Consider the following 15075-nt stretch of genomic DNA (forward strand, 5'->3'; position numbering starts at 1 on the left):
ATGAAATCAAAAGTTATAGTTTTTGAGATAGATAAAATATTGATCTAGAATGTTAATTTTTTTCAAATTATTAGGTTTCTACATGTATCCAGGATTGTAACATTTTTGCATTTATACTGATTGCTTTACTGGGCTGATATTTCATCATAAGGAGACACCATATTTCTGTAAGCATTGTCACAATTTGATTGACAATGTTATTTCATACTAAATGTGACATCACTGATCATTGATAAAAAGGAACAATGCCAAATTACAACGCTTTGTCAGATGGTATAACTTGTGTACCATTGATCTGGGTTAAACGGAGGAAAGTCTGATTTAACCATATAGCAGCTATGAATATTTACTCATCATTTCTCTCTTGACCTTCAAAACTGGGTTTATTGTATATTTTCCCCAGATTTTCTAAAGGTTTATCTCAAATTTTAGTTGTTAATGCTGAATCACAGATGAGGTAATTAAATTTCATTCCTAGGAAATTAACTTAATGTGAGCCCTTCCCCCAAAAAATTGATTCAAAATTGAATTCAAAAGGCAGGAAAAATTTGTCAGGAAATTAAAATAGGTAGGCTAAATGAAAGCTGGTAAGGTAATTTATCTGTATACACTGTAGGTCAGAAAAAAAAGAAAATCAGAACATTAAATTTATTACGCTGAATGAAAAAAGACTAGGAAGTTTTAACTTTATTGTTGTTGAAAAAAAAATATGAGGAAATTGAAATATATTGATGAATGATAAAAGATGAGGAAATCTCACATTATTGTTGAAAGATTGTTGGAGCAGTTTAATTTCATATTAGAAAGAAACATTTTGTTATGGTAAAGTAGTAGATTTAAGTTGTGAAGAGAAAGTTTAAGTGAGCCATAAATGGCTAAGAGGTTTATTTAAAGGATGACTGATTTATATTTTCCGTCTATTTAGAATAACCTCTATCTTGTTGTACATACTAAATAACCTGTGATGAACTTTTTTGCAGGTTATTCACTGTGCACCACGATCAATCAAGATATTTCAAATACATGGACAAAATGCAGATGATTTGAATTTAGAATAAAAAAAATTTAACTATCAGATTATCAAAAAAAGTTTGATTGACATCACAATCACATCATACAAAATTTTGTTTATGAGATAATAAATGAAGTTTTTTATCCAATCAGAAGTTATTTTTAAAATTATTTATAACTTATGCTTTCTTTATAGCAGTTCTATACATATTTTAATCAGATACATTTTTGCCTGATTGTAGATTGTTCTTGCCTTTGGGAACTATATGAATAGTGCCAAAAGAGGTCCTGTATATGGCTTTAAACTTCAAAGTTTAGACATGGTAAGTATCTTAGATAAATTCTTTTTAATTTTTTTGCCATATTTGTCAATGTTTTTAGTTGAAACTTGCACATTTTTTGTCATTGATTGAAAAAGGTCCAGAGTTTCCTAGTTAATGGGAAAATTAGGTAATACACAAGGTAAAAATAAAGCCAGTTATTTAAAGATCAATCATATAGATAGAATATTTCACTAGTGGAAAAAAATACACATACTTGTTATTTTCAGCTAAACAATAGTGGAAAGTTGTCTCATACTTTTAATGCTGTTGGACTAAATCTTCCAATTTTTTTTGTTTAAAAGAGTTTTGTTAGAAATGCAGGTATCTTTAATGCACAAATGTAATTTTGTTTTCAAATTCAATATTTTATTCCAAGTTTTACCATGACATTTCTTTTTTTATTTTTTTATTGTCTTTTTACATTCATTATTATTTCCAACTTATGACTTTTTGTTGGCACTATAATTTTTTTTGAACATTGTCATTTTATGAAAACTGTTTGTATTTGTAGTTGATGGACACCAAATCAAAAGACAAGAATGTATCATTAATGCACTACTTGGTGAAAACAGTACAGGAGAAATTCCCAGATCTGCTCAACTTTGAATCGGAACTTAGATTTATAGAGAAAGCTGCTATAGGTATGTATTGTCATGTCTGAGCATTACAAAACTTGAAATGATTTAATCTAAGAATGTTTTTAACCTCCATGGTAACACATATAAGTCTTGGAATTTCATTCCCTCACAAAAAGTTCTTTTTATATGACTACACAAAATATTTGCAGATGTATAATGTTTCACCCTGTTGGCAGTGACGTCATTGTCGTTGGTGTCCACTAGCTTTAGTTTATTTACGAGAATTTGAGTAAAACATATGATTTGCTAGGGACATACTAAGGAGCCCTATAGTTTTTGGATGTTTTTGCCCACCCTCCTTTGAAAGTAAGGGGCTTAAAGTTGGAAAATAGATGTTATTAGAATTGATATAAAAAGTTAATTGTTAATTCAATTCAGATGATTCTGATGTCATTGTGTTTCTTTTAAAAATCTATTTTAAGAGTTATAGTTTTGGAGTTATAAGGGTACAAAATTGGGTATTTTTTAGTTTGATTTTGAATTATTATTTTTTAGATTCCCCTTAAAGATCCTTGCCTGCATTTTTCAATCATATTTCAGATATCTGTTTTTTACTTATATGGTTTTTGACAAGTGCTCTTAAAGCAAATTTTTTCACCTTTAATTGAATTTCAAAAAGTATATAAAAAAGAACTAAATATTGTGTAGGCAATTACTCCAAGTGAACTGAGTTCAATTTGCTGCAGTTGTAACATGCTGTGCTCTGTGAAGCTCTTTATTCTATGTTTTGTGAGGGCTGTTTTTCTTTGCTTTTTTTTGGTTTTTTATGTTCTTTTTTGTTTTGTAAGAAGTTGAGGACTGTTTTACTATTTTGTTATTCAGTTTACATAATGGTTGTTGGTAAAAGAAACTTTAAAATCCTATTAAATCTAGTAGAATTGTTGGATTTTACTTACAATGGGCAATGTGATTTCTGTTTTATGATTTGTACACTACTTATTACAGTGTCCATGGAGAACATTATAACTGATATCCATGATCTTGATAAGGGTATGGAAATGACAAAGAAGGAACATGATGCTAGGAAAAATTCCAGAGACTTGCCTGTGATACTTAAAGACTTCTTGAGTAATTCTGAGGAAAAACTTAAAAAACTTCAAAGTGATCTGAAAACAGCTCAGGTATGTTTCCAGATATTGTGAAGTGACATAACTCTCTATGGTAAAGTTTTTAATTTGCTAACCATAAACTCAATTCAGTTGATCATGATATGGTTATAACCAAACTACACTGGTCATTCTATGTCATAACCAAACTACACTGTTCACTACATTGTCATAACCAACCTAGACTGTTCACAATGTTGTCATAACCAACCTACACTGTTCAAAATGTTGTCATAACCAACCTACACTGTTCACAATGTCATAACCAACCTACACTGATTACTCGGGTCATAACCAAGCTACACTGATTACTCTGGTCAGAACCAAACTACATTGATTACTCTGGTCATAACCATGCTACAGTGATTACTCTGGTCATAACCAAACTACACTGATTACTCTATGGTCATAACCAAACTACACTATTCACTACATATTCATAACCAAACTACACTGATCACTACATTGTCTTAACCAAACTACACTGATCACTATATGGTCATAACCAAACTACAAGAATCACTACATTATATTTGGTAATAACCCAACTACACTTATTATTTGATTTTCATAAACCTATTCATTACCGAATTACATTGATTATCATACAGTCATAACCAAGATACTCTGATCATGATATTGTCATATACATACCTATAAGGTGATCAGAATATTGTCATGGCCAAACTAGACATATTTTGATTATTGCATTTTGACAGGATGCTTATGCCCGTGTTGTTGAATATTTTGGAGAGAATCCGAGGACAGTAGCACCAAATACATTCTTCTCACAGTTTGTCAGATTTGTCGGATCATTTAAGGTAAGGCACATGAAAAAATGATTGCTATGAGGTTCCTCTCCCCTTTTTATTGTGGCCTTAAAGCAAAGCAGCTTGGACATGATATTACTGTTGACAGTTTGTCAGCTTGAATTTGGACTGTTCATTGGAATGATTTAATTGGGTGTGGCACTTCAGCATGATGGGTTGTACCATGTAAAATAACTATTCTAAAAAGTATTTAAACATTACAACCTTCTTATTTTATTCCTCTGTGCATTTGTAAAATTGAAAAAAAAAATATCCTAACCACTAGTATTTATTACCCAAGTTGGTGTGAAATTTCAGAATATACTTAATGAGTGAAAATTGAATATTGCAATATCAACTCAAGTAATTTAATTCAAACTTCATAACAAATGAGCCTCAGCAAGTTTGCTGATATTTTGATATAGCTGAAATATTGCTGCTTGGATGTTAAACCCCAACAATCAATCAATCAACTAATATTTTGAGTGGCTCGTTTTTATAGATGTGGAAATTGAATAATGCAAATTGATATTTCCAAGGCTTGTTTGTTATGATGTTGAAATAAAATACCAAAAGTTGATATTTTAAATTATTCAGATTTCACAAGTTATAAAATCTTTTTCTCTGTGATTCCCGTTAAATATTTGGCTGCTTGACATTCAGCATCTGTCATGGCGGAATTAAGTCATGGTCCATTTATATTCTCACCAGTTTTGCAGGAGAACAACGTAAGAACAACGTCAGATTTTATTAACTATGCATCACAATCATGCAATAGCCAATCAAAAGGCAAATTTTCATATCACTAGTTCATATCACATCACCCCATGATATGATATTGCAAAATATCTAACTGTCAAAGAAGTAGATGAAACAACAAAATTATAGTGAAATGTAAGTATTTTAAAAGTTACCTACAGGTTATTTGATATTGAAATCTTGCATTTTCAGGCAGCAGTGATAGAATTGGACAAACGAAAGAAGATGGAATATGCTGCCTTGGAACCACCAACACAGAATAAAGATAAACGGAAGGATAAGAAACAAGTACAAGTAAGCTGGTTATATTATAAAGGTCAAAGTTCAAAATTTATTGTCCTCTATTGTAAAGGTCACTGTACATCCCTTCTTTCTGCACAAGTAACATTTTCTGATCTGACAGATAAATCAAAATTGAAACTAGTATAAAATGTAATCTGAGCTTTAACAGGATTGAGGTTCTACTCTAAAGGGCTTGTAAGTCTCATCATTTGACCCTTTGAATTAATGAGAATTGGTCCCAAACTCCCATTCAAAAGCATTGGAACTGGTCATTTCTGATTAATCAAAACCTTTCCTGCATAAATATGATGTTTGCTATTTCTGTATTATTATAGAAAATTCTGATAATTGTGCAACATTGATATACCTAGTGGTAGCAAATGCCATACACATCATTTTTTCCGTTTTGAATTCTTTGAACTCTATAAATTCTGAATCAAACACATATTAAGAATGAGACTAACAAGCCCTATTGTTATTTGTTTACCTTTTAGTAATAGATATTGGTATACAAAGCACTGTCCTCAGATCCAAGTACAGAAATTTCATCCACTCATAAGCATTGTAAATGTATCAGTTGATTAATAATCCCCAAATCTTCATAACAAAAAAAAAATTCTGTTTTTATGTATGAATGCCACACTTTTTATAAAAGTATTTGTCATATTTGTTGAAATTCAATCAACCCCCAAATATTTGCTAAACAATTACTGGTAGTTAACGTGCTATCTTTGGTTCTTTATTATTATATTATGATTGGGCTATTCCATAAAAATTGCTACCTTTACTTTCTGAACAGGTAGAAAAGGTTTTGTTGAGTGACTAATTATCATTCCCATAAATAAATTTCTATAAAGCAAAAGTCCTGAAAGTTAGGTGGTCATTTTAGTGGAGTAGCCCACTTAGATCTGCTAATATTCTACAAATACTATGAGCCCTATTGGTGTAACATATGATAAAACAAGATATTTTTTACAGAACTACAAACAATTGGACCCACCGGTATATCTGTGTGATAGATAATTGTCTTGATTACTAACTTTTACCAAAATGATTGCTCTATTGTACATGTACATATTGTATGCCATTTTCAAGGCCATGGAAAAAAAAAATTGTAGGGAATAATAAATCACATTTACAGCCCATGTAATAAAAGTGTTCAGGAAATGGAGTTGGTCTTCCCTTGATTAAATAATGATCCTTAGGAACTGCCTTAGATAGTAAATTGGATAGTGAGCTTTAAACTTTCTATCATTACATGGATATTTAACACTGAGTTATAGAAAGTTTATCTATCTCCTGAACAACATCATTATATGCATTGTAATGTCATATGAGGGTTTTGATGCTGATATGGATGTCAAAATTTGTTGCCCTTAACTATTTTTTTGTATTCCATGGACAAAATGGTTTTACTAAAGCTTGAAATACATGAGCACCCCATTAAAGATGTGACTTGTACATGAATATTAGCATATCAGGATCATGCTGACCTAGATTTTTTCCTACTTCTTCATTTTAATGATTAGAAAATGTTCATACCTTGAATATGGCATAGACTTTGACAGACTTTGAATCACATTATACAACAGAATGAGTAAAACTGAAACACTATAGCGGTAAATTGTTATGTCACATGCTGGTATTGTTGTGACCATTAACTGCTGCCATATTGGTTAATAATAACTGGCTGTTTATATTTGCTTTAGCTGTTAAAACGACCAGTAAGTTTGTCATCAATATTTTACATCGTGGGAAAATTTTAGCTATTTCTTCCCCTATTTCTGATAAATGCTTTTTTGTAGTGTGATAGATGGGATTTGCTCATGTTAATTTTGATTAAGTGCTTTTTCATCCTTTTTACCTCTATGGTAAATTTTTTGATACTCATAATACATAATTCCCTATTTAAAAAATCTGTTTGGGTGCTATTTTACTTTGGGATTAAACGAACTTTTCTATATATGTCAACTTAACTTGGGATCTGATGTTTTATGGGTTTTATTATTTTGTCCTGTAATTTTTGCTTTGCATGTTCGATTAGTTACAATATGAAAGCAGAACTTCATGATTTTGATTATTGTAATGATGAGTACCATGCATAGTCAGGCTTTAGAAAGTTTGACTATATGTAAAGTATTTTTAATATGGATATAGGTATAAATAATATACAATTTAGGTATTTTATAGTACTGCATAATCAATGCTGCATGCTGAAACACTTGGAAAAATTCCAGCCTCCAACATGTCCAATGAGTGATTTTATATTAATTTTTCCCATTACTTTTCTAAGCTTGATCATCAAATTTCTTTAATCTTCTGTGAATTGAAATGAGTGTTTTATTCAGCAGCTTGGATCACAGTTTCTGTTGTTATTTAGATGATTTCTTTTTCCCTATGATTTGCCCACTTTCGGCAAGTGGAAATTACAGAATCTACTTTCTATGAAGTGTAGTCCTCCATTTTATAATGAGTTACGTTCTCCATGAACTGAGTTAGTCCTATTGTGTTTATTTAAGCATGAAGATGAGAACGGACTAATTAGTGTACCCATAAAGGTATCACCACTGTTGTGTTTTATTGCTGCTAGACTTTGCTCTTTACTGTTGTGTTCCAAACAATTGCTAATAACAATTGATAAATGTTTTTTTTTTTTTTTTTTTTTTTTTTTTTTAATTTTATTACAACTGTTCTATTTTTGCAGTTTTAGCTGCTTGGACCATTTATTTACAAATGAAATTCTATCACTTTTTGTTGTAACATAACAAAATTTTTCATTGTTTCAAAGTTGTCATAAAATTTCACTATCTTGATCAAAATAATTGTTTTTCTGGTTTAAAACCTTAAAACATTAATTTAAAAAGTGTTGCAGTACTAGTATAAAGACAATAACGGTACACTGATTTGACAAATTATTTGATACATAAAATCGGGTAGAAAGTGTTAGAATGATTGGTCAAGTCTAATTAAAATTAGACCTTGCATTTTTTTATTTTTGATGTACGCAAGCGAAACAAATAAAAATCGGAGGGGCTAATTTTAATTAGACTGAATGGTTGGTGCAGTCTCACATTTTCTAGCTTTTCTAATGCTTATTAATCATCAGTTTTATTTCAAGTCAGTAGACTGTTATTGTCTATGTACTTTTTTATTTACATTTTGATACATTATGGTTAGTTTTGTCCTTGATGTAATTGACATACATATAATTGTAATCCACCCTCAGTTAATGTTTTGAGTAATATTGTAATGAACTTTTAATACATACTTATGTATGATGATTGGGCTTTTCTTTTGAAAGAAAAAGTCTTCAGTAATCACTTACGGTCAAATTCAGATGAAAATTTGAAGTTAAAAATGCACCATAAGCCATGATGTCACTTAAGGAAATATTTTGTAACTGCTACCGGTACTATTTTAAGCTTTATAAAAAAAAACAGCAAGAGTATTATTTTTTTGTAAAACTAGGTTAGTTAAGAAAAAATTTCATGCTTATTTTTTTTTTTTTTTAAATAACCCCAATATTTCTTATAACTCCACATCTCTATGTTTACAGTCAGACTAAAGCCACAGTAGATAGTAGGGGCTGGCTTTAGTCACACTTATACCAGGAATATCTGTTAGCCATAGATCTATGCTCTCCTTCCTATCAACTCTTTGTAAAGACCATTTTATTTTGGTAGCAGATTTGGCATTACTGTTCCTACTGCATTGACAACCAGGAGCTTTTGTGTCATTGTTTTCTTTTTTTTTTTTTTACATCATTCAAAATTTTAGCTGTCTTTTCATACATGTCTTTATTTATCATTTTCCCATTATTTGCTTGCTTATATGTACATATTTCCCAGTATTTTTTTGTTGTTTTTTTTCTCATTCTTTGATTATAGATAATCTCTCATTAAACCAAGGAAAAAAATTGAAACAAGAAAAATTAACCTTAAACTTTAAAGAGGATAGAAATGTTTCTGGTTCATTGAAGTTTTCAATGATAATATAAGTGAGATTTATGAAAAATAGTTTGACAAAGAGTTCATGAAATAATGGTCAATTTTGTTTTCAAAGCTCTGGTTCTCAGGTCTATTTAACAAAGTGAAAATAAAAAACGTAAAGCAGAATAAATGCTCCTTCCATCTACTTCTTCATTATGGAAATATGTTGCATATTTGCCTCTAGATACAGTGTAAACTGTCTGATAGTATATAAAATCTTGATATCAATACACATTTCATATATTTTATGTCCCCATGAAACTTGTATAAAAAGAATATTTTTTGGACTAGTGAATATATTGTATTTTGACATGTTATGATAACTCAGATTAGAGAAACAGCTTCTCACGTTATCACTTGTGGATTACAAGATTTCCAACCAAGATCAAAAGGTTTTTTAAAATGACTGGTTTAAATAGGTTTCTGGATTATTTAGTATGAGAATAAGACCAAAATAGTTGAGTGTCATGATTTTCTGATTTAAAACCAAATTTCTGACATTTCTTGTAGGATGCTGTTGTCAGTGAGCTGAAAAACAGAACCAGGCACATAAAGGAGAAGAAACTGTTGAATAAAGATGAAGTTTATCATGGTGCTCTCGAAGATATTTTACTTGGTAAAATTTTTGTTTGTTTTGCATCATCCATTAGGCATCTGAGTGCATTAAGTTTTAACTCTATCCATGTGCGAGTACAAATATACCAAAGTAAATTTTAAGTAGAATTTTAGAACATTTCTACTTTCTTTTTGACATTTCATTATCAAAACTCAACTTCCTACTAACCTATTAAATCACTTGTGTGGAAAATCAAATGGGAATGCTAGAACCCTGATAAGTCCAAAATCAAATGTGAATGGTAGAACCCTGGTAAGTCCAAAATCAAATGGGAATGCTAGAACCCTGGTAAGTCCAAAATCAAATGGGAATGGTAGAACCCTGATAAGTCCAAAATCAAATGGGAATGCTAGAACCCTGATAAGTCCAAAATCAAATGGGAATGCTAGAACCCTGATAAGTCCAAAATCAAATGGGAATGCTAGAATTCTGGTAAGTCCAAAATCAAATGGGAATGCTAGAACCCTGGTAAGTCCAAAATCAAATGGGAACGGTGGAACCCTGGTAAGTCCAAAATCAAATGGGAACTGTAGAACCCTGGTAAGTCCAATTAGTTTATATATCCTAAAAAAAAAAACTTCATTGGAATGACTTTAAATGTTGTATGTAGCTTCAGCATGTAGGGTACATTGTATGTGGTACAGTGGCAGTGGTCACTTACCCGAAGTTCCTGTCCACTGCAGAAGTAGCTTATACTCATTGATGTTATAGGTGTGATCATCAATATCCAGTTGACCTACATATTCATATACAAGTCAAGCACACCCTTGGAAGTATATCAAGGGAATATACAAATTTCTCAGTCAAATAAGCTTTTAAACCAAGATAATTTGCCAATAGAAAGATTTATCAGTAACTTTTTAATTATATCAAATTTAAGACACCCGAGGTGAAGTTTTAAAAGAGATTACATAGCAGACGAGTGGAAAACTTTGTGTATGAATGGGCAAAACAAACTTGACATTAACAATTAAATGGCGTAAAAATCATACTTACATTAAGTTGATTGTTAATTTCCAATCTTTACAGATCTGAAGAATGAACCCTACAGAAGAGCTGATGGCGTTAGAAGGAGCCAACGAAGACGTAACGAAGGACTAATGACAACTTCTATGGGCAATGATATTTTCTAATGGGGAAAACCAAAGATAATTGGGAAGTAATTTCTTGACAACTTTAATGGAAAGTTATACTTTATAATGGTATAAAGGGTACTTGAACTTATATAACACAAATGATTGAGAAGTGTCAATTATTTTCATATTGTAGATGCAGTTTTGTACCAATGAAATTTCCAGCTTGAGTTCTATGTTTGTAAACTCATGGTACCAATTAAGGCTTCATGTCTCACATTCTGTGTAGCCTAGTGACTGCTTTTTTGTAATTACACAAGCTGGAATGAAGCATAATATGAAGAAAACATGCATTGACACCAGAAAAGATCTCTTCTATGGTAAAGAAGAACTCCAAAAGTAGTGCTCTTTATAACTCATGCAAATGCATGTAAGCAAAATATCTACATGTACTTTCCATAACCAGTGGTGCAAACAATGTAAATACGCAAAGCAATAGATTTGTAAAGTATAGCATATTATACCTGACTTGCCTATGACAGCAAAAATGTGTGGTCACATAATTGGGCACGACATGGTTGTTTTTTGGTGCAAATATAAAGATTAAAGAATTGCTACTATTTTAGAGTTGAATATAACATCCTGTGTTGGAGGATGTAAGGCTATTGGAAATTTAATGGAAAGGTTGTTAGGAGGATTGGCAGGAGTGGTGGAATCTTATGTAATTCAAAAATTTGAAATGTCTTTATACCTTTAAGTAGATATTTTTTGCAGGTGCTAAATGTTGTGATTTGAAAACAAGTATTAATTTTTAGCAACCATAAAAGAGTAATTCTTATTTTTTTTTTCAAGTTATATTCTAAAACCTCATGAAATTTCTGTAACATAAATACTATAGTGAAGTCACTTTAATTGTATAATAATCTTAAATAGTTAAACCAATATTTTTCTAATTTGTTTTGAAATTAATGTACAAATCAACAAGATAATGGCTAAGATTATGTTTGTATACTTGAAAGAAATGGCACCCATTTTTGCCAACTTGTCGTTCATTTTCAATTTTTGATACTTTTCGTTGAATTTTCATTGTCAAAAATTGGAATTTAGTGGTTACATATTCAAGTGATGAAAGTGTGAAGGGGCACGGTATCTTAGTATTTTGTCCTATTAAGTCTTTCAATTGAATCTCAGATATTTTATTAGGGTTTAATTTTTTAATTTAAAAAAGTAGTGTACAGTGTACATTTTAATATCCAGTTAAATATTTTGACTGCTGTCAGTGGTTGTATTGAAATGTGTCAATATTATTTGACCAAATTATGTACAATAAGTCTGGTTTTGTTGTATTTCTCAAATCCCTGAATGTTTTGACATCGTCAGATGGCAGTTATCTTTTAGGGAGGCTTTTGAGACTACTTCAGGAACACATGCCGAAGGCTTTAAGGGAAATTTTTTATTTGAGACTACTTCAGAAACCCAGACCTAAGGATTTAACGAAATTCTCAATTTGAGACTTCTTTAGAAACCCAGAGCGAAGGCTTTAATGAAATTCTCAATTTGGGATTACTGCAGAAACCCAGGCTGGGTATTCTTTTGTACAGTACCAGGGAAAGACAATAAAATCAAAACATCGGTCTATTCCATATATGATCATGCCTTTTATGTGTGTTTTATTTTGTCATGCTCGCCTTAGAAATGTGTGACCAATTATGCATCTGTAGGCAAAACCATTTAATTGTTAATTTGCATAATTTTATGTTGTGTATTCATTTACATTTATTTTATTCAAATAATTCTATCATGGTGTACATTCAAATTTTTACGATGTAAATACTGTTAATATTTCCCCCGTGTGTGCACATGTGATTGGGTGAATGTGTATTTATGTAAAATCATTGTGTTATATCGTTCTACATTTTAAATGTGCAATTCCATATTTCACTGATTATTTTGTTTTTTTGAAAAAAATATAATTACTGTATTGCTGTAAACAAGACAGCTTGTTGTATGTTGAAATTGTATTGTGGAAACAAGTTTTTTGTTTAAAGGTCATTATCTAGAATCATTGAATCACAGGTAAAGAAGCCAATTTTTACTTCATTTTCTTTTAGATTTGAAATATCACTACTGAATACAGTAGTATTCAAAAGCTCTTCAGAAAAGTTACTTTTTTTTTTTTAGATAACTCATTGTTGTATTAAATCTCACAGTTGATTTTAAAAAAAGTTGGTTTTATGTTCAAATGTTGTGTGGAAGAAGAAATACACATGTAGTCTAGAACACATGTATTTTAAAAATACAAATATTTTATTGTCATGGTAAAAATATTTCAATATATCAACTTGGTGCTGAGCCTTTATGTTCATTGTCATTCTATTTGCCTATTCTGAAGTTTCATTTTTGTATTTTTATATGTAACCATGGTAACATAAAATAACAGAAAAAAGAAAAAAAATATTTCAAGTTTCTAAAACTGTATCATTTAAAGTCCATTATTAGGTTTTATTCTGTACAAGTACAAAAAATAATCAATTACCATAGGTTTTAAGTCTCCTGCTTTCAAAAGGAGCGTCTCAATATTTCATAAAATTTTTTAAAGAATTTACATGCCCTTGTCAAAGCAGAAAATTCTCTCTTCTTTTTTTGAATCTTCAGTTTGAAATCAAAATAATTTACTTCAATTCTTGTCAAAACAAACTGACCTCAAGTCTTTGATGACGAAAGGCCATTTATTTACTATCATTGTATTTTACTGAACTATGCATGTCATTTTTTAGGGTAGGGAATGTCACATGAAATTGTCACAGTGAAATTTAAATTAAGTTCAAATAAAGTCTGTTACTAAACATAAAACATGTAAAAACAAAACTTTGGCAAATCATGCCTACAAGGAAAAGTACAGGAAAACAACATAATGTAAGCATGATACATGATTAAAGTTAATGTTTGACTTCTGGAAGCATGATGTTAGGATAAGTGGGGGAACTAAATAGTACTTGGTTGACAATTTTATCTACACATATTTTTAATTGTGAATTCTTTTATGAAAGTTTTGAATAGGCAAATGAAGTGAACATACCCGTATATATATATAGTTTTGTAGGACCTGATTATATTTCATGTATATTTATGTTTTTTGTTGTTTTTTTTTTTTTTTTTTTTAATTTATGGAAATTAATTTTATGTATACTGTTGTAATGTTCCCTCAAAACTTGCAGTTTTTTTATTTGCTTGAAAATATCATTCAGATCCTTTGTGGATATAGGACTCCAGACAGACCATTTTACAATGCAGCTTTAATAGAAAAAAATAGTGCTTTTTATGTAGTTTAGGTTTAAAATTGGTATGTCATTTTACCTGTATTTTACAACTACGCATGATTGTTTCATTTGGTAGTATGACTTCTCAATTTTGAGACCTCATCGGTTATTTTTTAAAAAAGGGGTAGTTTAAGAACTCTGGTTATCTTTAGAACACTAATTATTTTTCTAGTTCATCTAAACTTTTTTTTCTAGTAAATTGTAGTGAATTTTATTCTTTTATTTCTGAATTACGAAAGTGTTTAACAGCAGATTACTCGATAATGAAAGTTCACCAAAATGATTTTGTTTTTATCACACACTAAGTTATATTATCTGAACCATTTCAGTCCTTTGTTTTTATTTTACATCATGTTAAGACAAATTTAGCAAAAAGGTGATAAAATACTTCAGTATTGTACTTTTTGATGATTTGGAGAAAATCTAGATTTATCATCTTGATTCATATATACTTGTAATCAGACAACAGTCATAATTTCAGATTGAAGTAAAAAAAATTCACAGAGAAAGGAAAGACTACTAACTCATTAATTCATTTTTAAGTTTGATATTGAATACAAGTTTTTTATTTTTTTTTTTTTTTACAATTTTAACTGAAATGTTATGTGCCAAATATGTTACACTGCTTTTTATCTTTTTTATTTGGTGATTTTGTTTTTACCATAGAACAGAAGCAATGACATTTTTTTGCTTTTTAGAAGTGCACTTCCTCATGATTTTGTGAGTTTTTATTTTCCAAAATTGGATTATTTTTTTTTAGAGAAATGCACCTGCTTAAAAATATACCATACAATATCTTAGATACATACTTTTAACTGAGCATTGTGCTTTTGAGCTTATAGGGATGAATTCAGTAAAAAGTTTGTTACTTTCCATGTTTGTCTACTGTTCGGTGAAAAAAACTTTATTTATTAATGCTTTGAATTAGTGTAAGCTGGTGTGGATCCAAGGAAAGGTGTGCCAGGTGTGTGCCATTCCCCCCAGAAAATTTAAAGAACTTTTTTTTAGTATGAAATCTTGATTTTTCATTAATACTATTCCATGACTTGCTGATTTGATATCATAAAAATATGCCTTCAGGTAGGAGTGGTTTTAACTAATTCTTCACTTTAGATAGTAAAATTTGGATTGTAATATTGAGAAATAATG

The 15075-nt window shown here is 30.2% G+C and overlaps 1 protein-coding gene across 7 annotated transcripts in view; it reads left to right on the forward strand.

Moving 5' to 3' along the window:
* LOC148603547 (formin-like protein) overlaps positions 1-13094 on the forward strand; it is a 51469-nt gene extending 38375 nt beyond the window's left edge. For 3 of the 7 annotated variants that reach the window (XM_088552511.1, XM_088552515.1, XM_088552516.1), the window contains 8 exons: positions 1254-1334; positions 1846-1975; positions 2918-3093; positions 3798-3899; positions 4839-4940; positions 7448-7486; positions 9428-9533; positions 10563-10814. In XM_088552511.1, coding sequence (XP_088408637.1) covers positions 1254-1334; positions 1846-1975; positions 2918-3093; positions 3798-3899; positions 4839-4940; positions 7448-7486; positions 9428-9533; positions 10563-10666 — 840 coding nt within the window. In that variant the 3' untranslated portion in view covers positions 10667-10814. Of the gene's footprint in view, positions 1-1253; positions 1335-1845; positions 1976-2917; positions 3094-3797; positions 3900-4838; positions 4941-5906; positions 5931-6637; positions 6653-7447; positions 7487-9427; positions 9534-10562 lie in introns of all 7 variants that reach the window. The other 4 variants (XM_088552512.1, XM_088552513.1, XM_088552514.1 and 1 more) reach the window with 4 other exon arrangements.
* Positions 13095-15075: the final 1981 nt, after the last annotated feature.

Source organism: Perna viridis, chromosome 11 (genome assembly GCF_037379345.1).
Source record: "Perna viridis isolate PV_CMFRI_1.1 ecotype Kerala chromosome 11, ASM3737934v1, whole genome shotgun sequence".
Classification (NCBI taxonomy): domain Eukaryota; kingdom Metazoa; phylum Mollusca; class Bivalvia; order Mytilida; family Mytilidae; genus Perna; species Perna viridis.